We start from the raw sequence: 26,658 nt of genomic DNA, 5'->3' as shown, positions 1-26,658 counted from the left end.
AAAATTATCAGCAGCACAAGGGAAGCAATTTCCACAAACAAAAAGAAATTAACTAAGGTAATCTTACGATTATATTGTCAATGTATCTGTGGGAATTGATCTATATACATAAAGGACTCCTTCTGAATTCAGATGGTCTCTGAAGACGTAAAGAACCTCAAGTTCATTTCAGTTAGGCAAATGATTAGACAACAACTTTTCTGCAAAAACAGACCTTTGCTGTAATATTCCCAAAAACATGTAGCTATAGATCCATAACACAAATATTACAACTTAGCCTCTCGGTTGTGCTGAACCAACTGCTGCCGCAAAACCCTTCTCATGACCTTATTTGAGGCTGTCCTTGGAAGAGCCGCCATAGGCATCACATAAGAAACCTGAAAAATAGAGGTACAAGAAACCAGAGTCAGCATTACTGTCTCAAAGCTATAGAAGTTAAAAGTATAAAGTCTTCCTTCCTCTTCGGTCTACAAATAGGACTGCAGGCAAACAAGATATGGTGAGAGCCTATACACATGCGATGTGTAGGTGTCAAGATGGCAAGTGGTTTGCCTTGCATCCTATCCAGATTACAAGAATCATGTTGAAATAATAAAATTTCAGGTAGACCAAGACTAACGAACCTTGAATAAAGGATTCAACTTCTGTTGCAGCGAAGAATTAAATACAGTCCTCAGTTGATTCAAGTTTGGCGCAGCATTTTTTATATCCTTGAAGACTACAATAATAACCAATCTTTCAGGGCCGCCTCCAAAAGTGGGAACCCCAATAGCTGCTGTTTCAAGGATAGTATCATCAACTGAATTACAGATCCGCTCAATCTCAGTTGAACTTATCTGCATTAACAAAATAGAACAAGTCAGATGTGAATTAGTTGTTGAAGCTCATGTAGCGTTGTAAACAAACCTTAATGCCCCCAAGATTCATTGTATCATCTGCACGACCATGCGCTTTATAATATCCAGCAAAAGTACGTTCAAACTCATCCCCATGTTTTCGAAGAACCTGGATGAGAAATGTTTAGATATATACATTAAATACAATTTAATGGCATTTAGTAAGCAGCGACACAAATGTGCTTACCTTCCCATTCACGATTGGCATCCCCTTGAAGTAGACATCATAGTGTTGAGCATTCAGCAGCGTATTTGAAGCGCCTAGCATTCTTGGATCAAGGGCCAGTTCACCTATCCCTGGAGCATTGTGTGGCTGGGAATTTCACCAATTCAGAATTAGGTTAATAACTTGCTAAGTGATTAGTACCACACTGTCCATCAAGTTACTACAGAGATTTAGTTTGTCTTCATTAATTGTGGTTCGGTAAGAATATCAACAGCACTTCTGTAGTTCTGTTAGTAAGAAACGTCCATTATAAAATATAGAAGCTGCTCAAAGACAGGGAAGTCATTCAGATGACAAATGCCAATATAGAATTGAGGCTGCAGCAAATGATAATGAAAATTGAGGCCTTTCAGACACATGTAGCACCTACACCACAAGAGTGCAATTTAACCAGACTAGTGTGGGAAGTCCAATGATGCAACAAACTGAAAGGATGAAATAACATACAATAGGATTTCCATCTTCGGCAAGGATATACAGTGTACAGCCCATTGCTGGAGTACTAAATGCAGCTAATGATTGAGGTTGCAGCAATGATCCACTAACAAATCCACCACCAATCTCAGTACCACCACAATATTCGATGACAGGCTTGTACTGAGCTCTTCCCATCAGCCAGACGTATTCATCGGCGTTAGATGCCTCACCAGTGGAGCTAAAGCATCTATCAGATTTCAATAAAATCCTAGACTCAGTCATGAAACTGACAGTTATCATGGCGTTTAAAATTTCTGTTTAAGATATGATAACAAGAATAGCTAAAACGCACTAGTGAGCTTTGAAAGAAAAAGAAACAATATGGCTGAGCCTGACTTACCGAATGGCAGACCAATCAAATCCATAGGTGCAGTTCGAATTTTTCCAGGCGCGGACAACACTGGGAACCACTCCAAGCATCGTTACCTTGGCATCCTAGTCAGTTACAAAGACGGATTTAAGAAAACTAATAAATTACGAAGATCAAAACTTCAAATAAAGAGAAGGCTCTAACATAGAAAATAAGTACACATATGCAGCAAGATTGAAAGCATATCCTGAGTTCAACACTTCTATTCAAAAATTGACAAGCTAAAACTAAGTAAAAAGGAAACACAGGAATTTGACAGAAATGTCCTCATTCTCTTCTAAGAAATGAGCAAACCTCCACCAAAGTAGCAGATGAAAAAGATGTGTTGTACGAAGTAAAGATAATACCTGTACAAACTTGCAAAATCCAGAACCAAGGGGTGACCCGTTATATAGAGCAATGGAAGCCATTCAAGAGAGACGCATAAACTAGCCAAGGTCCCGTCATCCAGCCAAGATTTGTAGGCCACGCAACGACATCACCTTTACGAACATCCATGTGACACCAGGCATCAGAAGCCGCCTTCAAGGGAGTTGCATGGGTCCATGGGATCGCCTTTGGTTCCCCTGCAAACCAGAAAGAACATGATCAGAAGTAAAACAAGATCAGATTACACGAAGTATCGGAAACTATTGAGACACAATATTATAGTACTGGTCGCATGCACCCAGGATACAGTTACAAAATGTTTATAACAACAAACTAAAAGTTTACAGTTAAAGGTATTTGGCATGATGCTAAGACTTCGAAATGATCGGTTAATGTTTATGCTTCCGTATCATTCAGCATAAAGTGAAAGCTACCTGTTGTTCCAGACGAAAAAAGGATATTTGTGAAAGCTTCTATTGGTTGTCCGACAGCAGTAAAACCAATATTTCCGCTACTTTGACAAATAAAAATAAGCAGTCAGGCTGGTGTAAACATGAAGTTACTTTCGAAGTCAGAACTAGGTCACTGATCACGATGTAACTTTTTGCATATCTCAAAGTTGACACATGAAACTAAGCAACTTCCATGTTTTCTGAATTAGCAGATCTGTTTTGTTCTTGAATATTGATCATCTGAAACCAGGATTAAGGTTATCCATGAATGGAATGGAAGCACGACTCACAGAAACTGACGTCTAAACGAACATGCGATGGTTCTAAGGAGACTGTTCTACGCCTCCCTTATATAAAGATAACCATCTTAGATTCTACATATAAATCAACTCAGAAAGAATCAAACTAATTTGAAACTTCACAGAGAACCCAATTTACCTGAACTTTAATCAGCAGTAAGAAAGAACAAAAAATCTAAGCTGCTGGCCAATATCTTCCTTTTAGAGGCTAATGGCAAAAACATTTTTTGTCTATGCACTCCATGATAAGAACATTATCCATAGACAAAATAGCTCAGAATTGTGAAGATGCAGTAGCCTTGACTAACTGTGAAAACTAAAGTACTATGACTCAAGATCCACCCATTCTAGGTAATAAGATGTGAAGTTCACAGAACGCCAAAAACTTAACACATGTAAAGATATATAACTTCACCGGAAAAGGAATGAAAACATACTCATGAGAGACATACTTGGAATATTTTGCTCTCTCCACGAAAGTAGGCCAAGCCAAATCATCATCCCGCAATTCGACTGAGATGCTACAGCCTCTAGAAGGAACAACTATAGCTAACGTTGATTCAGCATCAACAACTCTACTGCAAGAGCAAAATGTGGAACAGTTACAAACTAACAAAGTCGTCTTACAACAAGAAACAAGTAATGAAATAAGTAATGCAAGAATGAGAAAGAACGCACCTATACAGCGGAAGACTTTTTCCTCCACGTATAATAAAATCCTAGAAAGGGAACAGTTTCAAGATGGAATACAGTTGAGGTTTTATTAGAACAATAGGTGTGTGATTCGGAAAAAACATAGCATTTATCATCCAGGAAATGATGTGTTCATAAAAAAAAAATGCTTTGAGCTGGACAACAAAGAAATTAATTATTTTACTAGCATCGATAAAGCTCCTTGATGTTTAAGTAAAGCTGCAGAGTAGCATGGTTCGTACAGCATGATTTTCACAACCTAAATGAGGTTAACAGGAGAATGATGACATCATGGAATGCTTAGGCTTTCCCTTTTTAGAATATCATATTCTAAAACATGTAGCTAAGAATCCACTTGATACAAGATCTTTCTAAGAAATGGACAATCTTCATAACTCAAGCTGGCAAAATGGTGAAATACTAAACTAGGATTAATATAAAATATATAAAAATAATTCTAAACAATTAAATACAGCATCCTACACGAGTATAACTGTATAATAGCAAATTGGAATAGGTATCGTCACAAGAGCCACATCACATGGAATTGACCCAACACATTTATATTCAGCTGGTAACAGAAAAAAAAAAAAAAAAAAAAAAAAAAAAAAAAAAAAAAAAAAAAAAAAAAAAAAAAAAAAAAAAAAAAAAAAAAAAAAAAAAAAAAAGCACTCTAAACCAGTAGTAAAGTTTAGCAGATTTACCTGAGTTATTTCATTGAAATCCCACGAAAAAATTGGAAATGCAAATTAATAAGTACAACAACAACAATACCTGAGAGAATATTGCTTTTGCATTTGATGACGTTAGCCTCGTCGATATCTCACGAGCAGCAAAACTATCAGCAATGGATACAACAACAAATCTGGCCAGCACAATGGCTAAGTAAATAATCACAGCAGTAACATTCATTGGCATATCAATTGCAATGGCAGATCCTTTGTCCAGGCCCAATGTGTATAATGCATTTGCGACCAAACTGCAGAAGAAATGCCAATTAATAGCATGCATAAATATTCAGTTTAATACCATAACATTTTCATCTCTGCAAAAGAAGTGACATTAGCAATATGCACACATAGTACAAATATATTCTGCGGAGGTAGGACTAACCAAATAAGGAGAATATATCATACATATCTATTCCAACTGACATTGACATAAGCAATGAAACTATAGACGCATGGACTTTCAAATTAGTATGTTTGCAAACCAAACCGCATGTCAGAAGCCTATAGTAGATATTCTCTCTTCATGTGGAGCCCACAGTTTATCAAGAGACAACTCGAGTCAGGTTGGGGTTAGGCTCGTTCATTTATGCATGCCTGTTATAACTTCGACATTCAAATTATAACGTTTAGTAGTCTATTTATTTCAATTAAACTAGTATGGTGTGAGTTATGTCATATAACTTAGGCACTCAAGTTTGATTTGCACTAATCTAGATTTTCAGGTTATACAGTTTATTAACAAATCTTCAAATTAAGCTTGTTCTCTGCACTTAACCATTACACAATCGAGCTTAAAATAAGTTCTCTGAGCAGAAAAAATACAAAACAACTAAGGCCTGGTTTAAGCCAACCCAAATCTAAGCACCCTACTACTCCGCTCAGCTCTGCTTGTTTACACTCCTATACATAATTAATCCTTATTTTGGAGAATGGGTCCACCGCTTGAACCCGCAAAAGTACCTTTAATTTCTAAAAAAGTTTGAGTTTTTTGAGAAATTGTGTTTGACTTTAATTGTGACATTAAGAAATGAAGAACCTTCAAGATTCTAGGATCCACAAGGACATGAGTGCTACAATGCTCTATAAGGAACTACAAATTCTATCGAACCGTGGAATATGTCACTCACAGAAATCCAACATATCCTAGTTGAAACTTGATTGATTATGGCATAACCACGATCGCAATACATGACATTTTCGATATATTTGAAAGGCTTTTAAATTTGAAAATGTGACAGCATGAAGCTTACGAAGAATCAACCAAGACTCGTGACTATGACAACTTTAAAACCCTGTGTCGGAATATTCTACTGTAATATGCTTAAATGAGCAACAAGATCATAAACCAAAAGGTAATAACATTTGATCAGACTATTCAAACACCAACATCAATAAACTTATTTTGATAACATAAGACACCATTGACAGAACCTTAAATGATGGAAAAGAAACAAGAATTACATACCAAACCTCCTCTTGTAATTCCTCAAGTGTCATTTGATGCAAAGGCAAATTGTTATGTCCTTCATCTCTCCATATTACTGCTATATCATCTAAACATCTCTTACCATTCAAAGCCAAGCAATTTTCAGCAGAATTAAGAAAAGCTCCCGGTAACCATTGACCTCCAGGGTAAGATAATCGGCCTTCCTCCATAGGGTGCTCGCGGAAAATACAAATTGGTGGTACAGAAAATGATATGTTCATTTCATCCAGTACCATTTGCCAATAAACCTATTAAAAATAAACAACAGCAGAATTAAGACATCAGCTAAGGTCAAAAGAAGAAGAAAAAAAATGATGATCAGTCGTAATACCTCTGGATTGGAGACAGAAAATTCATGGAAATCTGAGAAGTTGGAAATGGGATTTTTGTATTTTGAACCAAGAAATTCTCTTCCACGTCTCTCTAATATCTTCCCTACATTAGTTGATAAGGCGCTCTGTCTATATTCGTCGACAAGTAATCAGAATCTATTAATTTTCGAGGATAAAAAGAACAGCATAAAAGAAAAAAGGAAATCATTTTGAAGCATTTGATTAACGAAAACCTTATTTACAGAACTTACAAGTCAGGAATCCAAGCAGGAGGATCAGGGCCAAAGTCTTTGTAACAACCATAATACATCAATTGGTGAAGAGAGAAAGGAAGATTAGGGTTCAATAGATTATTGGAGATATCATTCCATGTCTGAACAGTATCTTTTCCATGTTTAAGTAGAATTTCAGAAAGAAGTTTGTGAAGTTGTTTTGAAACATCAGTAGGTATCCCTAGCTTTGTGATATCTGATACACTGATTTCATCAAGAGATTTGTAAACCATGTTCACTTCTTCTACTGCTATAATTTTTATTTCACAAGAAACTGGTGATCACTCTCTACTTTCTTTTCTTTTTTGGACAGGGTTATCGCTCCACTCTCCCTTTCTCTGATGCGGACTAACCATCATTATCCGTAGTACTAATCAGCAAAATTCCAAACGATTTTCCAGCAATTTTCACTCAGTTTTAGGCTATCTAAGAACTGTGGGTTAACTCGTTGGACTGGCAGTACTTCTTCACAATTTTCCAGTTTTTCACTCCGTTTTAGGCTATCAATGAACGAAAACAATAAAAGTGTGACAAATAGAGGACACTGAATCCAGACCCAGCACGCCATTTTATTTATTTATTTATTTTATTTTTTTGATAAACCAAGAATTTTATTGAATCAATTGTGCTGAAAATAGGTGTCTCTTGCCAAAAGGCTACGACTGAAAATTTTTGATCTACCTCAACAGAAATGGTAGATTCTCTTACAGATTTAGCAATGTGGTCTGCAACCATATTATCATCCCTACTAATGAAATCAAAACTACAATAAGAAAAATTTAAAGCTAAATGTTGTTTTTCTTTGATAAGGTTTCTGTTCTCCCATTCGATAAGGAGAGTATCACCCTTAATGGAAAGAATGACATTCTTAGCATCAGCTTCTACTTGAATTTTTGTAAGCTGCTTATGTTTTGCCCATCTCAATGCTTCACGCACGGCTCTGCATTCCCCTTCTTCTGTACTTAATGTTTCATTAGAATATGTTCCTTTGACTCCATGACAGGTACCTGTGAAGAAGTCCCGTAAAACAACACCAGTTCCCAATTGGTTAGTGTCACAGTCAAAAGATGCATCTACATTAAGTTTAAAAATGCCTTCTAGTGGTGGATTCCATCTAGAGACTTTATCAGTACTCAAGTTTAAAACAGTGTTGCAGTTATCAAATAAATGTGAATCTAAATGATAGTTTATTTTGTGCACAAATGTAAGATGATTAAGAGAAACTCCCTGGAAAGCTACATCACATCTATCTTTCCAAGTAATCCAGGAACCAATCATGACAGCACGCTACCTATTCCAGTGTTTTTTTTGTTTGTATTTTTTTATAAAAGAACAATTTATTGCTTAAGAACATAAATGATGTAGCTGACTCTCTCTACCGCATATGGCATCTACCATTACAACAATGACTAAAACTTGAAATTTTATTTCCTTCATAATATTTCTTTTCTCCCGTTAAATCGTGAATCGTCCGATTCACTTCAAACAATACCAAATCGAGTTGAATCGTTCGGTCGAAGCGTTTCTTTTAGGAATCGTGTTTATTTCCCCGTTGACTTACGAGTTTGACTATTGCGAGAGTGAAGAGAGAATCAAACCTGAAACATCAGGCTTGTGGGAATCCAATCTTTACCATTGTACCAACTTGTCTGTTGTTGCTAATAATCAAAGATATATGCTACCTATCAGTGAAAGGTCAACATTTTAAGATGTTTTATGCGATTAATGATTTTTGTAGGCATACGCCTACCAATTACTAACTAAAAACCTAAGATCTAATATTCTTTTATAAATAAATAAATGGTAGTATTTATATGTAAATTAATTTTTAGAGGTATTAAAAAAATTGATTATGAATCTTCGATTCACGATTCGATTCCGAAAAATGAAAAAGCGATTTACGATTCGATTTACGATTTAAAACCTTGAATTTGCCCATAACTTAGCTTCACGTATTGCCATGCATTCGTCAGTTTCCGAACTTAAAACTCCATTTGTATAATGTTCTTGATTCCTTCACAAGTAATGAAATGAGTGGACGGGAATGAGTCTTTCACATTACAAAGAAAACAAAACAGAGTACAAGCCTTTATATGAGTAGGCTGAGATAGTTACAGAGACAGGCTGGCAGAGCTAGTTGTCACAGTTAACAAAAACACAAGAATTGTACGGATATAAACAGAATTGTTAACTGGTAACGGAAGAACTAACAGCACGCGCAGAAATATATCTAAGCGGACACTAAGAGAGTTATACTCTTGTACTATCCCCCCTCAAGCTGAAGTGACTGAAGTTTCAGCTTGTTGTACAAAAACTCAAATTTGGTTGCTGAAAGCCTCTTTGTGAAGACATATGCGACAAGAGTGTCAGTAGAAACATAGTGGAGACACAGAACCTTGGACTGAATTAGATCACGAATGAAGTGGAAATCAATAGCTACATGCTTCATCCTGCCATGAAGAGTTGGATTATAAGCCACATAGATGGATCTTTTGTTATCACATCGCAGTGTAGGAGACGAAGAAACAAACACATTAAGATCTTTGAGAATCTGACACTCCCATAACACCTCAGCTGCGGTATGTGCTACAGAACGATACTCATCTTCTGTAGAGCTTCTAGCAACTGTGGTTTGTTTCTTAGAAGACCAAGAAACAAGATTAGGCCCAAAGAGCACACAATATCCACTAGTAGAACGACGATCATCTGGATTGCCTGCACAATCAGAGTCTGAGAAAGAAGAAATAGCTTGCAGTCCTTGCTAAAGAATAATCCCATAGTCAAGAGTACTCTTTAAGTACCTCAAAATTCTCTTAGCAGCAACCAAATGCACATCAGGATTACTCACGTGTTGACAAACTGGGTTAACAACATAGCTGATATCAGGTCTTGTCCATGTAACATATTGAAGAGCACCAACCAATGATCTATAATCTGTAGCATCTGGCAAGAGCTTACCGTCAAACTTACTCATTTTAGAATCTGCAATAGATGGTGTTTTACAAGGTTTGGCATCTAGCATATTGGTTTTCTTGAGCAAATCTAAAATGTACTTAGTCTGAGTTAGATACATAGCAGTGTCATTTCTTTTAATCTCCAGGCCCAAGAAGTAGTGGATGGGACCTAAGTCCTTAACTGAAAAATAAAGAGACGGTTGAGAAATAACCTGATTACAAGTTGTCAAAGAAGACCCGGTGATAAGTATATCATTCACATAGATGATAATGATGATAATAAGATACCCTCTTTTGAAAGTGAATAAGGAGGTATCAGCTAGAGATGTCTCAAACCCCAAGCAAGAAGAGAACTCCATGAGCTTCTCATATCAAGCTCTAGGAGCTTGCTTAGGACCATAAATAGATTTGTGTAATATGCATACATAATGAGGCTTTTACGGATCTTCAAAACCTGGTGGCTGAGTCATAAACACAGTTTCTTTATTGTCACCATGAAGAAAAGCATTGCTAATGTTAAGTTGCTTAACTGGACAATTGTGATGAACAACAAGAGACAAAACAATTTTGATTGTAGCTGGTTTAACAACTGAACTAAAAATATCTTAATAATCTAAACCTTCTTGTTGGAGATAGCCCTTTGCCACTAATCTTGATCTAAGTCTTTCAATTGTGCCATCCGGATTATGTTTGATTTTGAAGACCCATTTACATCCTACCAAATTCTGAGATGGATGAGGAGGTTCTAGTGTCCAAGTACCTGCTTGTTTGAGTGCAGTACATTCAGTAACCAAAGAATGGAGCCATTTGGGATGTTTCTTAGCTTGTGCCACTGTCTTAGGAATGATGTCTTCAACTGAGGCTAATTGAGCTGCAGAAACAGGATATTTAGTACTAAAAAGAGCCTTTGGTGGTTTAGGTTTAAAAATCTCTATTTTCCCCCTTGTTGTCATCGAATGAGCATTTGTTACTGCAGGAGAAGAAGTAGTAGTTAATTCAGTTGAAGCAGCAGTTGAAGTAGGTAATTCAGTTGAAGAATTAGGTAATACAGCTGAAGTAGTTGTACAAGTAGTGACTGACTCGGATATTATTGGTGTAGCTGAAGAAGAATCCAAAAGTGAAGGTTGTAGCCGAGACAACTGAGATACAGTGTTGGAGATCTTAACAAGCTTGAACTGTAGAGCAGGAAACTGATCTTCATGAAAACTAACATGTCTAGAAATGAAAAATGAACATGGCTCACGACATCTGTAACATTTTGAGAAGACGAATATCCAAGAAAAATACACACTTTTCTTCTTGGTTCTAGCTTAGAGTGAGTGTAAGGTTTAAGCCAAGGATAACAGGCACAACCAAAAACTCTAAGTGTAGAATAGTTAGGTGCACTGCCATAAAGTTTCTCATAAGGTGTCATGAAAAAGATAGATGTTGTAGGTAGTATGTTAATTAACTAAATAATTTGAAGTTTGCAAAGCATCTACCCAATAGCAGTCTGCAAAATTAGCTTGAATGAGCAAGGTCCTTCATAATCCAATAAGATGTTTGTGTTTACTCTTAGCTACTCCATTTTGCTCTGGAGTGTATGCACAACTGTATTGATGAATTACTCCATGAGCAGATAAAATTTTACCCAATTCATTGTTTATGAACTCTTCTCCTCCATCTGATCTTATTACTTTTATTTTAGATCAAAGTAATTTTCAACTTGTGTCTTAAAGGAACTGAAGATAGAAATAAAATTATACTTTCTTATTAATGGAAATATCCAACAATACTTACTGAAATCATCAATGATATTACAATAGTATGTGAAACCATTACAATAAGTAACAGGACAAGGTCCCTAAAGGTCCATATGCAACAGTTGCAGTGGTTCATTGGACACAGTACTAGAAATAGTAAAAGGAAGCTTATGAGCTCTCCCTAACTGACAATCTCTACATGTAAATGACTGGTGAGTTGACATATTCTGAAAGGACTCTAAATGACTCAATCTCTTCATAGATTGAAAGGATGGATGTCCAAGTCTTTTTGTGAAGTAAAAGTGGAGAAATCTTTAAAGCAGACAAAGCAGTAACCTCTGAAGTAGATGTTGGTGAAGATGTCAGATGTAAAGGATAGAAACCATTATCACTCTGCCCTTGGAAAATGTTCTTCCCAGATTTGAGATCCTTCAAAAAATAATTGTCACCCTCAAATGTTATACTGAGATTGTTATCTCTAGTAAACTTATGAACAGATAACAACTTATGAGAAACACTTGGAACATGTAATAGTTTAGGAAAACTGATAGTAATAATAAGTAAGAATTTAGAAGAAGTACCTATGTCATATTGGCGTACCTTCACTATTAGATCTGGAGATTTGTTCAGTGCATGTGTAAGAATGGAAATCCCGAAGATCAGATGCATCTGAAGTAATATGAGTGGTTGCTCTTGGGTCACAGTACTATGGATTCTTACCAAGAACATCAACAGAGGCCAACATAGCATGAATATTGGAAGGTATTGGTCGACCTTGATAATAAAAGTTCATACGTTGATTGCACTCAATGGAAGAATGACCAAATTTGAAGCAAACTTGACAAGTTGGTCGATTTGGTCTCATGTTGAATGTACCACTAGCAGAAGTAGGATATGGTGATTGTGGTGGTTGAGTAAAAGGTTTGGAAGGAAAAGTAGATGAAGATGATATAGATGGATAGTATGAAAGAGTTTGAGGTCTTGAAGAGTAATGAAAATTAGATCTAGCATTGCTGTTATGAGAAAAAGACTTATTTGCTCTAAAAGCTGCAAAAGCTTTTGCTTCTTCTGAGTTAACTACATGTTTAGTTCTTTCAGAAAGAACAATATCTTCACCTAGCAAGAGATTACGTAACTCTCCTAAAGTAACTGGTGGATTGCGAATCCTAATTGATGTAGAAAAAGAATCGAAAGCAGGTCCAAGACCATTGAGAACACTCACGATCATTTAAGATTCATAAATAGGAGAACCAGCAGCAGACAAGGAGTCGGATATTTTCTTGATTTCATTAAGATAGTTAATCATGGTGGAATTACCTTGTTTGATTGAGGAAAGTTTTGTTCTAAGTTGAATAATATGAGTTGAAGAAATTGTTGCAAATATTTCTTCAATTGACCTCCAAAGTTCATAAGAAGTAGTTGGTCCAGCAATATATGATATAACACTTTTTGAAATAGCTGACTGAATCCATGGGATCAAAGTGTGATCTTCTTCATTCCATTTGATCCACTCAGGATTGATAGTTTATTCAGGATCTGCACCTCTTTGTGCATATAGAAACTTGTTTGGACATATCTTTGATCCATCTATGTAACCTATGACATTGTATATTTTAAAAAGCGGAAGAAATAATGATTTCCAAGTGAGAAAATTATGATCCTGGAGTTTAAAGGGAACTATACTAGCTATAGTATGTAAAGGAACTTTAGTAATACTTGATTCCATATCGAATCAGAAGAAGAAAAATAAAATTTTCAAGAACAAAAAACTTGAATTTGCAGGTTTAATGGCGGAAGTTAAAACTGGTTATCAGGTCCTAATCGGCTCTGATACCATAATAAAATGAGTGGATGGGAATGAGTCTTTCACATTACAAAGAAAACAAAACAGAATATAAGCATTTATTTGAGTAGGCTGAGATAGTTACAGAGACTGGCTGGCAGAGCTAGCTGTCACAGTTAACAGAAACACAGTAATTGTACGGAAGTAAATAGAACTGTTAACTGGTAATGGAAGAACTAACATCCCATGCAAAAATGTATTTAAGCAGACGCTAAGAGAGTTATACTCTTGTATTAACAGGTACCTGCAAAGTCATGCAACACAATGTCATTGCACAAGTTGGTTAGTAAAGTGATCAAAAGAGGCATCCAAAAAGTTTTATAATCTCTCGTTGAGGTGATTTCCGTTGTGATAACTTATTAATGCTCAAACTAGGATGATGCGGATGAGAACTCAAGTGAAAATGAATCTTGTATACAAAATCATAAGGGTTTAGAGAAACTGTTATCGCATCTATTTTTCCTTATGATCAACACCCCTATTATTAACGTATACGGCCCATGTTCGTCTTGATCAATACATTTACTAGAGAACCAGTTCTCGACCCATTCAGAAAAACTATTGCAGCTGCTTCTGACTGAGTATATATTAATATTAACACCTCTCCGTACAACTCTGGCATGTCTTCACTCAAAAAGAAGGTGTTCTATGGTTTCCTCAATACTCCCAAAAATTTCACAATGGATGTCAATGTTGTTATTGTAAAAGACTAGTATGCTTCTAGTAGGATTTAACTCCCTTATGCATTTCCACGCGAATAGCTTAATCATGTGAGTAGTATTGCACTGCCATAAATATTTTCACACTGCAGGTTGGATAGGTGTCTCATTGATTTGAATCTCATTAATTAATACCCAATATAAGTTTTTGGTAAGTGCTTTTCACGAAGAATTTTCCTTTTTTGGCAGGCATCCATATCATAATGTCTCATTTTTAGAAATATCAAGGTACAAACTCTGTATTTTTGGAAAAGTTTCCGCATCAAATAACTGATTAAGGAGGTCAACATTCCAAGAGTTAGTATCTGGTATAAGTAGTTCCTCGACATCCTGGTAAAACACGTAGATATCATTGATTGGTGAAGAAGGATTATTTAACCCTGTAATCCATCTATCCAACCAGATTTTTGTTTTCTTTCCATTGTTGGTTTCCATGAAATAGTTTTATTGAACAACCCGAAGCCGTTTATAATACCATTTCAAGTGTACAAGCAATTGGTAGCTTCTATCTTCTGGTGCAAGATATCTCCATTCTTAAATTACTTACTGCTCAAGATTTCAGATAAGAGCTCATTATAATCAACGCAAATCCTCCATGCTAGTTTAGTGAGTAATGCTAAATTGAGTGTTTCTAATTAAATCCCTACAAGTCGGACCTCCTATTTCCTTAGATTTGAAAAACTTATGCCAACCTAACAGATTAGCAACCCTATTAGACTTGTAACCCATAAAAACTTTATCTGAATTGGAGTAAGATTATTAGTAAGCTGAGCGGGTAACTTAAAAGTACTCATCCTAGTGTTAAATTTGGGTCCCTCACTACCATTTAAATTAACCCACATCACATCCAGTATAGTTAATCTCGGTCGAGGTGAGACTCTTAATCTTCGTGAGACGAGATTTAACCGAGAAACTTACCGAGAAGATTGAGATTCCACCGAGATGCGGCCGAGATGTCGCCGAAACAAGTTTTACAATAATTCGTTCGGAAATATGTATGAACTAACTCCAATATATTTCCAAGAGAATCAACTAGACAGCCAGACTCAATCAAGGAAAATACATCCAAGAGTTATATCTTCGTTTCTCAATGGAATCAACAATCAAACAGATAGAAATCCAACCCTAAAAAACTTAAAAATATATATGTATATATAGTTTCTTTATAATTATCCTGGAGACTATTAACTAAAACAAATTCCTTATGGGCTTCTCAACTAAAAACCTAAATATTTTGGGAAGAAATCTGCTTTCTGAGTTAAAACATCAGTATCTAGCTCCTGGATTTGGAAATGTATAAGTAAAGGAATCAAACTCATAGAACCAAAAAAAAAATGGGAGGTAGGTAATGGCAACAATATAAAAATTTGGAAGATAATTGGACACCAAGATTAGGAAATTATCTTCTTCAACACTGTAATGATAACAACAACCATCTAACACTTGTGGCCTATCTTCCAGATCCAACCACCAACAGGTGGAATGTTTCAATGATTTTCTTGATGTCCCCACCCATATTGCAGAAAGAATTTGCAAAATAAGGGTTTTTCTTAACAGGGATGCAAACCCTAAACCTGGCAAACTAAGATGGCTCTTGACTACATCTTAGGAATTCAGTTAAAATGTATGTATGCAAAATCAAATGAAAACAAAATTAATTCTCAACAATCTAAATACAGTAAAAACTCCATATATTAATAGCCTTAGGACTTCACAAAATTATTAATATATGGAGTTTATTAATATATAGAGGTATACAAAAAAAAAAATTACTCGACAAGACGCCTTAAACATGTTCGACGAGTTGGAAATATTTTGGTTTCAACAAGTAGGTGCATATAGTAGCGAGATCTTACGCATATGCAAATCAAAAGATGCGATAACAATCCAAAAAATTACATTCTTTTCTCAAACGACTTATAGATACATATTTTTCTTTATCTTAAATTTTGATGTAACAAGATCTATAATTTTCCGATTATGTTTGTTATATTAATATATGGAGGTAAACTTCTTATGGTGGGTAGAAAAATCTATTTATATTAAAATGTGGAGTTTATTTACTATTTACAACTGGCCCAAGTTGGGAGCATGATTTTTTATTAATATATGGAGTATCAATATATGAAGTTTTTACTGTATGAATTTAGATGTCTCTCAAAGAATCAAAACTTGGAAATGTCTTCAAAATGCAGTCTCAACAAACTACAAACTCTTTAAGATAATCAAAGATGTTTCACCTAGATGCTCCATTGGTTGTGTTGCAGATGAAACCATAGAGCATCTGTTCTTCCATTGTCACGATGCCAAATCAGTGTGGCCTTAGATCCTAGATCCAATGCAATTTCAATTTGACAGTTCTATTTCTTTTCTATTTCTTTTTTAGAGATCTGTAAATCTTGGATTTATAAACCTTGCAACATAATAACTCAACAAATAGTTATGACAAATGTAGTTCATATGGAAAGAAAGATGTAATAGATTTTTTCAGGGGAAACAAAGGTCACCTACCCAAATAGCTTAAGAAATCCAGAGACATGCAATTCTGGTACAAAGGTAGTATACATAGAACACAAATCAATATCAATAAGAAAGCATCACAGCAATCTAAAGAATGATGAAACCTACCCGAAAAAAATCAACACAAAATCAATGTAGATGCAGCTTGGGTATCAATGAATGACCCGTCTGGTTTTGGTATAATTCTTAGAGATGATGTAGGTAAATTTGAACAAGGAAGGCAGGACCATCCTCTGTAGCAACACTAGAAGAAGCAGAAGGACTTCTTCAAGCAGCGCAATGGACAAAAGAACTAAACCTCGCCAATTTCCGCATAGAAGGAGATTGCAAGAAATTTTTTGACTATCTAAATGGGATTCAAACTCCATCTCTTGGCAGAATCAAACTATTACGGAGGAAGTAAGACAGGAAATCAATTCTTGTTCTAATTCTCAAGGTTTTTCTTTCATTCCAAGAACGGCAAATAAGTAGCAGATATTTTGCCAAAGGAAGCAAAACACTTTAGATGTAACTTTAATTGGGATGTTACTCCCCCATCTTGTATTAACTATGCTTTAGCACACTTTAGATGTAACTTTAATTGGGATGTTACTCCCCCATCTTGTATTAGGCTCTACTACTTCTACATTAGATGGCTGTACTTTATCTGTAGTACGGATTTCTAACACCCAAATGTTAGTTTCTTTAAAGAAATACCAATTTGCAAAAAAAAAAAGCAGTTGGTCATAAATGGTAAGTCTTCTTTCTTATTGCCCTTGGGATGTCCTGTAAATTATTTCATTGCTCCTGCAATCTGTATTCATTTTCCAATTAGCTCAAATAAAGGATTACTACTCATATTGCACGGTCTAAACCAAATGATATCAATATATTTACCAAATATTGTACCATGAGACAGCACGATACACATTCCTCGATATACAACACAGTATAGGAAGCTCTATGGTAATGCTAATTAATCACCAATTCATAATCAGCACACTCTCTTTTACCGCAAGAAAACAACAAATGGCCTGTATAATTACTCGGTACTTCCACTAAGAAACTTCTGATTTGATCGTGAGCCGGTTGTACCAAAGCGACTGACAGCAGGAATGACTCGAGATGGTGATATAACCTCTGCAAAAGATAGATTAGGTGAGTCTGTACCTAACCGACTCTGCGCCCATCCCTTGCTCCCTGAGAATCCGTCAGCCATGATATAACAATTTTTGAAGCCAAGACTTGTCAGGGATTTTGCAACTATCTTGGCCGTGTCAGAGTACCTGATATTCATAAAGTGCATGTTTCATAAAACTACGTTTAACAAAAGAAAATTAAAATGAGTTGTAAGTAAGAATATAGTTAGATGGGAAAAGAAGAAATAGAGATAGGGAACTTACGAGTCCATGATAACGATGTTGGAACCCTTGTTAAGTCTTTTGAGATATGATATCTTTAAAGCAGCTATTTCAGCTTCAACTTTCTTTGAGTTTCTCACAATTCCTTTAATCTTGCTTGGGAGCTCTTCTAAACTGAAAGTTCAAAATAACCACAAGTAAGTAATAAAGTAGATAGTGCAGAGTACATCAACAGTACAAAACCTTTGTTGGATATAATCAAATGCTTGGCCATTTCAGACGCTACAATTGACTTTAATCATACATCAGCATAAACAAAACTGTATAATGAAATTGAGCCCGGAGCAATGAAAACTTACGGAACCGTGATCATCTTGTTTTTAGCACTGGAAGGAAGACGAGGAGTACCAGACTTATTCTTATCTTTTTCCGATCTAACATCAACCATAAGGTAATTCTTCGTGGATATGAGGTCTAAGGTTTGGGCAGGAGTAAGCTTCCCTAATGAACAAAACAACACAACCACAAATATTATCCTGAATGTTACATACCTTTTGCGTTTAAAAAGTGCAGCAAGCAATCAAAGTAGTAGTAGTTGGTAAACACTTAAGTAGCACAAACGAACAAACAAAGTCCCTAAGATACTGACAAAGAGAGCACATACCTTTGTAACCACGGAGACTATATGAGATTCCCGACCATATTGGCGGTAGAAGAAGATATGTTACAAAGAGGGCTCCCGCAGTCCCTAGAATCACAACTGGGTCTGTAGATGAGAGAGTTTCAACAGTTGATGAAGCAATGGGTTTTACTTCTTGAATTACTTTACCCGTTTGTTGTGCTGCTCCTGCCACCGTCTGTGATAATAAAATCTATCAGCTCATACAAGTTGTTACATAACCTGAATAGGTGTTTTTGAACTCTGATGAATCTTCGCTATGTAGTTGATGCATAGCAACATGTCAACATGTTTAATAAGATTAAGCCTGAATTTATGTTTTTGATGAAATCATGCAAACAAAAAAGTTTAGAAATGAATTGGCTGTTCCCCAGGATCCAAGTCTAGGCCCTAATAGTCAACTTGCATAAACAAACTAATTATACATGAAATAAGAGAATGAGCAAATTTTATTCATATCGTAATCTTCAATAAACAATCAAATCCGAACCCCAACAAAAATGCAGAATACAAGTTCAGCACTCAAACAGTCAAAACGGAACTTTAACCAGTCTTGGTCTTTCAAGATATGGTGCAAATCATTTCATTTTGTAATATTTACTACCGAATTTTTTTAAAAAAAATGCTGAAAACGTGAGTACAAAAAGTTCTATTTGATCAATTTTAATGCATCAGATGAATCCCCATAATCCTTTTATTGTTTGTTTAAGTTGCAAGCAAAATGCTCTACTACAAACCAAATCTTACTACTAAATTAGTTCTTGCAAAGTAATGAACAAAGACTCAATATATCTAAATTTCGGCCCAATCACAAGATGGGGATTGAGAAGCGAAACAAATCATTTTAAGTTAGAGATGTTAGAAAATCAGCACATAAACATGATTTATGCTTTACCTTATCATGTTTAGATACAACCACTTTGCGCTAATACTTAGGAACATAACATTCTACCACTAAATAACCACAAGTACGGTGCATTTTAGGGGCGTTTGAGGAGAATGCACTAATTGTTATCTCGTTTATTGGTCGGGCCCTAATAGTTATGTAACATAGAAATGAAGAAAAGCAGTATGAACATGTTAAGCAAAATTAATTAGGCTAACCTTAGCAGCACTAACAACTGGTTCTGTATCAAAGCCAGAGCTTTGAAAGGTTTCTTGGGCCTTTTTAGATGCTTCGGAAAATACAGGGGAGGCTATCTTCAATGCTTGATCTCCAGCACTTTTTAGAATTGGTAGAGCTATATCTACAGTTGGTTTCAGCCCATCAATCACCACTCGAATAACACGTCCGGTGAAATCAAAAACACCTGAACCCACTTCTTCTGCTTGATCAATTGTTCCTTCCACCTAATAATTCCCATAGAACCACATAGGTTAACTAGATGGTTTGTAATTAAAAAAAAAGAACAATATACAGAGAAAGAGAGAGAATTATAATTACTTGAGTTAGAGAATTCATGATCTGGTCTTTGGAGAAGCTGAATGCGTTGGCATCATTAGAAGTAAAGAGAGTGAAGAGAGAAACAGCTGTTGATGTAGTTGGAATGGAAAGTGAAATGGGTTTGATATGATTACGAGAATGGTGGTGATGAGGAGTTCCATTAGTTGTTCGTTTGAGAAGAGGAGGAGTTCTTTGTAGGTTTGAAGAAGGACAAGGAGGAGGCTTTGCCGTTGCTGCAGCTCGGAAAGCCATCTCCATTGCAACCATTACTAGAGTGATAGAGACAGTCTATCTAGACTCTGGAGAGTGAGATAGAATGTCTGAAACTCTAAATGTGTGATTGGAAAAAACTCTAAATGTGTGATTGGAAATCAGAGATAAATGGGTAAACTGGTTTTCAGCGCTTCTTCACTAAAAATAATAATTAAAAAGTACACACAAACCTTGAACCCCATCATCTAATCTTGATACTTTTGCCTCTCCATCTGAACCTCAGCCTCTTAATTCTTAAACTCAAGGGCCCGCAGTGCCACGCAAGCCAAAAGAATCAAGGGAATCTTCTCCACAACGCCTAGCTGGATGGCTAACCACAAGGTATAAGGTTCGAACCCCTTCCTCTAGTAATTTTTTTATAGATTTTTCGTTCATTCTTGGGGATTTTTTCCAATGGGGTTGGTAACAACACAAATTTCAAATGGATAAAACTGATGAAGCTGTACATCAAGGAAGCTTCCAAACTTTATTACAAATAGTTATGATAATATATGGAGCATTGTCACAAGTATTTGTTTCGGTGAAATTTCAGACCGAGTCAAAAATCAGAATGAAATTTTGATGAAAACCAAGATATGGAGAATTAAATGTAAAGCACAAACGCTGACCTAAGTAACATAACCCTCTGCTGGCTTTCAGTCCATGCTCCCATGTAGGTAGGCTTTGACTGTGTGTCTATAATGTAATCTGCAGAAGAGAAAGAACCTCTTGCAGAGAAACTTCTTACTGAGCGATTCCTTGCTGTATTTAAATCATCGTTTCCATTCTCGTGTCTCCTCCTTTGAACATTTAATCTCTCGAGCTGTTGCTCCATAACATGGTTTTCAGTAACAAGGCTTTCGGCTTGTGACTACAAAGCAAAGGGAGAACAGAATTGAGCAAAACCTTTTTAAAATGTTCATGATTTGTACAATGTAAGTAATGATAGAACTACTGACTTGCTTAGCTGCCAGCTGCTCAATCAGGCTGTGAAGTTGTTTGTCTAATACCTTCTCTCTCTGAGCTGAAAAACATGTACAGGGATCCCTTGTATTAGAAAACCATTTGTCGACTATGGTACAGGATTTCAGCATGATTTAACAACTATCTCACTTCGAAAATTTGGTAGAGAATATTTGAAATATACAAAACCGATACTTGCCATTCTAATTGATGCAAGCATCAGCAAATTTCTTGTACTAGTATTTGATGAAGAAAACAGAGTATATGTTTTAATTACCAAAATGAGAGAAAATAAGAGCAGAAATCGACACCAAGTTGCGAAAACAAAATAATATAGAGACACGGAAGAAGAAACTGCAAGCCTAGGCAATGCTGGAATAATAAGCTTGTATATATATATTTAGAAAGGAAGAAGACAAAAACGCATCAGTTTTGACTTACTAAATCCTCGTTTAGATTAATAGCAACAAGTACCTGGTGAAGGCTGCCTCAAAGAGTCATGCTGCACTTGTGCCCATTTCTTCTCCAAGTCTTGAACCATATCTTCCACAGAATTCTGACAGAACGAAGACCAACAGATGATTCAACAAAGATGAGAATATTAACTTATACTGACATGAAAAGCATATAGGTGTAAACTACCAGCTCATTTCTTTTATCGTCGAGCTTGTCTAATATAGCAGATTTTAAGGCTTCTACATCTGCATCAGCTTCATCTCTTATTTTCAAACCATCGGATGATGTACTGGATTGTTTCACCTCTAATGCAGCTTGCATGTTTTCCAGCTCCATTTTCAAATTCTCCGCACTGGTGTCAATTTCCTGATTAGATGGTAGTAGCATATAAGTATTAAGAAGAAGACTAACCATAACTTAAATAAATCAGGTGATCCAGATTTAAAGTTGAGAACACTTGAACTCCTCTATCGAGTTGGTATTATCACTACTTGTATACTTCGAGTCTTCACAATAGTTTAGTTTTTGCTCAAAAAGGCAAGCACATCATCAGTCTTTACCAACTTCTTAGCCTATCAAATATATTTATTGATAAACAACTGCAATTTCGATGTATATTGAGAACTGGAAAACTTCATTGATGGGCTAAGAAGTACACATTTATATAAACCAGTCCTCGTCTACATTCAGTACACAATTTTGCTAAAATAAGTTTGCATGTACAAGAGTTTATGGAAGGTAGATTGCCAATGTGATTCTGAAGTGCAATCGGGATGGCAACTAGATTTTAAAGTTCCTTCAGATCACAATATACCCATCTAAATTTAATTAGAATACAGAACAAGGCAGTTCATTACGAGACGTATAAAACCTCAAATGGTAAAAGAAATGATGCAGGGGCATATTGTGCTTCTTTGTGAATGTTTTACTAGTTTGTTTCCTTTAGGAGGATGTTTCAGTCCTCATTGTGTTTCTTTTCCTAGGAGTTTATTCCTAGCATAAATAGTTAATATCGTGTCCATAAGAAGGCAGACTTTTATGATATTTTCTTATGACTTATAATTAGTTGATTATAGACGAGAGTTTGGTTGAACCTAAGCTCAATTATCTGCAATCTTAAGTTCAACTTCATGTTCCATCTGCTTATATCTGTTTAATGGTGTTGTTTTATTCATTTAACTTCTGAGAAACCAATCAGGAATGTGTTCTTGTCATTCTGAATCTTAAATGTCAGAAACATTAAAACTTTCGTCCAAAGACTCCAATTGATTGCATTGAAACATTGACACAATAATACACGTCCAACCACAGTTACCAAAACGTCTGCTTACTATGTGGTCAACACTTATTAGCTGTTTGGGTGAATGATAAATGCTAAAGCCCCAGCTATGTTCTAAATGTATATGTTCTAGTCAGAAACTATTGCATCTAAACCAAAAATGTTGTATTGTAAGATTGCTACTTAAGTTTAATGTTTTAGAAAACAGAATAAGTTTCCACAACAAATCACTGGTGACCTGGATTTTCATCTGAACTAGATCTGCTTCCTGCAACTTTTCCTGCATTTTCTTTTCACAGCTCAATATAGCCTTTTCATATGCAGCATTTTCTTCTTGCAGCGTAATTTCTCTGAATTGTATCTGAGTGTTCAAAAAAACATCCAGACAATATACTCAGTAAGCTAGCATTCAAATCAAAACTATCATGCTTCAAAAACAAAAAAAGATCAAAACTATCAGCAACATAAGATAATGTGACAGCACCTAATCATCGACACATAAAACGATGAGTTTAAGAAATCCATTAAAAAAATGTGACTGCAATACCAATCTGGTCAATTTTTCTATCATTCACACGGCAGATTAGGAAACAAAACGTCAGCTTCCCAGAAGACCGACTGCGGAGACAACCTTTAGTAAAACTCACATGTCATATAAGTGCACAAAGTTGTGAAATTTCAGAAAAGCAGAAAAATGTTCACCTAGATTGGGGATAAAAAAGTAGAACGCTACATTAATGAAGCAATATTAAGATTACCCACTTCAATTTCAAAGAACTATCTGCTCCTGATAGACAACATTAACTTGAATAAACCAATGCCAATTTAAGGGAAAAAAAACACAGGAAACGAAGTTAGCACTTGAATTGAAGTTAGCACTAGGAAACGAAGATTATCCACTTCAATTTCTAAAGAAATATCTTCACTATTAGAGATGAAGATAAATGAAAACCCCGTGAAGATTAATGAACATATAAACAGGTTTAATATGAAATACTGGAACATTGGAACAAAATCACAAATAATTGTAACGAAATTGCCCACAATAAACTAAACTAACTTCAATTCAAGAAAAAGAAAAAAAGTGAGGGAAAGAGTTAAAACCTGTTCACGGGTGGTGGAATGGGCATTCAATTGGAGGGCAAGAGCAGCATTTGAAGCAAGGGAATGGGCATGAAGATGTGGAAGGCTTTGAGAAATGTTAGGTGGAGGGATTCTAAGACGTAGATCTTGGATCGATCGTTTGAGTACAATAGCCTTTTGTTCTAATTCTCTAGCATATTTTTGTTGATCGGGAGTAAACACAACTTCAGGAAATTGATTACCATTATTATCGTCTTCATCATTACCTTGAACACTTCCTCCTACTACATCTGCTGCCCAAAACCCAGCCATCTCTCTGTAACTTGAAACCTATGAAGAAACGAAACAGTTTTTACAAACAGACTCCAATTAACATGATTTCCGCCCTCGGTATCAAAATCGCATGGGGAAGGGGGTTTCTAATTTTCTATAGATTTTTCATTGTTTTCTGTTTCTTTGGTTTTGTCTTAGCGTTTCTTTCTGAGAATTTCCATTCTCTCTCTTGATCATTTTCATAAGTGGGTGTTTGGATAAATTTTCCGAAGTAATTTTTCATCTTTTCACTTTTATGAGAGCAAGTCTTATGGTGGAATCCAAACTATTCAACTGTGGAAAAATCATGGAATGTCAAGTCTAGTGGCTTCTAAGTTGGGGTCTTTCACAGAAAATCAAAGCAAGGTTCCACGATTTCGTGGAAGGGTTCGTGGAATCCATCTGAACGCCAATAAGAATAGAGTTAAACGCAATTAAGAATGGAGCTAAAAAAACGCAATTAAGAATTGCCATTTTTTTAATCCGTAGATTTAAAATGAGTTGCTGAAATCTAACGGCTGGAAAAAAAGCTCTATTCTTAATTGCATTTTTTTAGCTCCATTCTTAATTGCGTTTTTTTTTATCCGTAGATTTAAAATGAGTTGTTGAAATCTAACGGCTGAAAAAAAAAACTCCATTCTTAATTGCGTTTTTTTAGCTCCATTCTTAATTGCGTTTTTTTAGCTCCATTAAGAATAGCGTTTCTACTATTCCACCATTACACTTGCGCTTCCATCTACAGTTCCAAATGCTGAGGTAGCGTGGAAGATGGATTACACCATAAGACTTGCTTTAAGCAAAAAAAAAGAAAAAAAAAATCAGAAATGATAACTTATTTGGGAACATTTCGATTTCTAAAAATAAAAAAGTCAAAAGTTTAGTTTGTGAGTATAATTTCAAAATGACTTTTAAAAGCAAAATTGACAATTTTTTATTCGACGTTTAGTAGCAGAAGTGAAGCTCGGTAGTCGTAAGCAAAAACATTTTTCTTCGTACAGAGTTCATTTTCTAGCTTCTAAAAGTCGTTTTTAAATTTTTGTTCCCAACTTAATTTGTGAATCTTTTATTTTCAGAAGTCGAAATATTTAAATCTTTTTACCTCTAGAATTAATTTTTGTTGTCGGTGTCCAAAGATTCCAACCACCCTCTAGGAATTCGTTTTCTCACCCATGTCAGCGGCTTAACCAAACAAGCCCTACGGTTTGGGAGTCAAAATTTTCCCATATAAACATTAATAAATGTAAATAAATTGAATCAAGATTAAACACAAAAACTAAATCAACATCAAACATTCAACACAAAAAATGCATCAAGATCAAACGCTTAAGTTAAATAAAGATAAAAGAGTAAATTCGGTCTATTTTTAATTTACTCGAGGAAAGACAAGATATTATTGTGGATTTATTTTTATTTATTTATTTATTTTGAAATAAAAAACTTAGATTAACTCTGGAAAAGATTACAGGACTCTAAGACCAAATCTGAAGACCAACTCTGGATACGTTCTTGTAACTAACAAAACCCTGACAACTTCAAACTACTTAGAAAAATTACAACACATTAACAAATTCTAGATTCCTAAACACACAACTCAACTAAAACATCAGCTACTGAAGTTAACCATCTTCGAAGCATCCTTAACTAACAAAGGAATTAAAAATTTTGGTGGATCCGTTTTCCACTGCTTGTAGTTATTTAGACGGGCATGATTAGCTAAAGCATCAGCAATCCTATTGCATACTCTATGAACAAACTGAACTGAAATTTCAGATAAACTTGTAAAGATACTAACATATTCAGACAAGAGATTTTGATCTTCCCACCTATTATTGTCCAACTTCTGATTTTTAACTGCTTCCATCATAGTTCTGCTATCACCTTCAACCACAACTTTACTTAAACCTTTCTCTTTAATCCATTGAGCAACCATATGCAGAGCCAACACTTCAGCTTGATCTACATCTCTTGTCTTTCTTGTCCAGGCCACTGCTTCCACGAACTCTCCTAAACGATTACGAACCACAAAAGCAAAACCAGCTAGATTAGTATCAGGAATAAGAGAAGCATCAGCATTAATCTTTAACCAGTATAATGGAGGAGGATTCCACAATCTATTAGAAGTAGCGCAAAGTAAATCTTGAGTATGAGCATAGTAGCTAGGACTATAATGAATGCAAATGTTATAAGTATGACTCAAATGATGAATCTGTTGAATTATTGTCCTAGGAGATTGTAGCTTATCCTCAAAAAAATTTAGGCATCGGCTTTTCCATATATGCCACATGGTGACAGTTGCCAGATTCAAAAGATCTTTCCTAGCTGTTGAAATTAAAAAATTTGTGTCAGTCCAAGACTGAATCCAGCTCTGAATATCTGCAAAATTAGTGGTTGCTTGAATGAGAGATGAAGAAACACCAGACCAAACATCTTGATCATAAGGGCATTGAAGTAATAAATGAGTAATAATTT

At 35.5% G+C, this 26,658-nt stretch overlaps 2 protein-coding genes and 1 pseudogene across 2 annotated transcripts; all 3 read right to left on the bottom strand.

Annotated features, from left to right (window-relative positions):
- Positions 1-32: 32 nt before the first annotated feature.
- LOC113302975 lies at positions 33-7,102 on the bottom strand (annotated as a pseudogene).
- Positions 7,103-17,220: 10,118 nt separating this feature from the next.
- LOC113302973 (calcium sensing receptor, chloroplastic-like) lies at positions 17,221-20,266 on the bottom strand. The gene is made up of 6 exons (XM_026551952.1): positions 19,845-20,266; positions 19,505-19,750; positions 18,386-18,578; positions 18,081-18,222; positions 17,764-17,895; positions 17,221-17,646 (listed from the first exon to the last, which is right to left on the bottom strand). The coding sequence occupies exons 1-6, from the start codon at positions 20,109-20,111 to the stop codon at positions 17,403-17,405; spliced, it is 1,224 nt and encodes a 407-aa protein (XP_026407737.1). The 5' UTR covers positions 20,112-20,266; the 3' UTR covers positions 17,221-17,402.
- A 273-nt stretch (positions 20,267-20,539) lies between these two features.
- On the bottom strand, positions 20,540-24,380 carry LOC113302974. Its single transcript, XM_026551953.1, has 6 exons — positions 23,899-24,380; positions 23,033-23,155; positions 21,702-21,881; positions 21,534-21,615; positions 21,056-21,120; positions 20,540-20,967 (listed from the first exon to the last, which is right to left on the bottom strand). Exons 1-6 carry the CDS (start codon positions 24,187-24,189, stop codon positions 20,701-20,703), a joined length of 1,008 nt encoding a protein of 335 aa, XP_026407738.1. The 5' UTR covers positions 24,190-24,380; the 3' UTR covers positions 20,540-20,700.
- Positions 24,381-26,658: the final 2,278 nt, after the last annotated feature.

This window comes from Papaver somniferum, chromosome 8 (assembly GCF_003573695.1).
Source record: "Papaver somniferum cultivar HN1 chromosome 8, ASM357369v1, whole genome shotgun sequence".
NCBI lineage: Eukaryota > Viridiplantae > Streptophyta > Magnoliopsida > Ranunculales > Papaveraceae > Papaver > Papaver somniferum.
This window is presented reverse-complemented; position numbering and strand designations above follow the sequence as displayed.

Excerpts from the sequence above, each read along its gene's own strand:
- LOC113302974 (XM_026551953.1), bottom strand. The coding sequence starts at position 24,189 with ATGGCTGGGTTTTGGGCAGCAGATGTAGTAGGAGGAAGTGTTCAAGGT. Across the intron at positions 21,882-23,032 it reads TAGTTCAGATGAAAATCCAG|GAAATTGACACCAGTGCGGA; the intron begins GTCACCAGTGAT and ends CCATCTAATCAG. Across the intron at positions 21,616-21,701 it reads ACGATAAAAGAAATGAGCTG|AATTCTGTGGAAGATATGGT; the intron begins GTAGTTTACACC and ends TCGTTCTGTCAG.
- LOC113302973 (XM_026551952.1), bottom strand. The coding sequence starts at position 20,111 with ATGGTTGCAATGGAGATGGCTTTCCGAGCTGCAGCAACGGCAAAGCCT. Across the intron at positions 19,751-19,844 it reads TCATGAATTCTCTAACTCAA|GTGGAAGGAACAATTGATCA; the intron begins GTAATTATAATT and ends GGGAATTATTAG. Across the intron at positions 17,896-18,080 it reads AACAAGATGATCACGGTTCC|TTTAGAAGAGCTCCCAAGCA; the intron begins GTAAGTTTTCAT and ends TTGAACTTTCAG.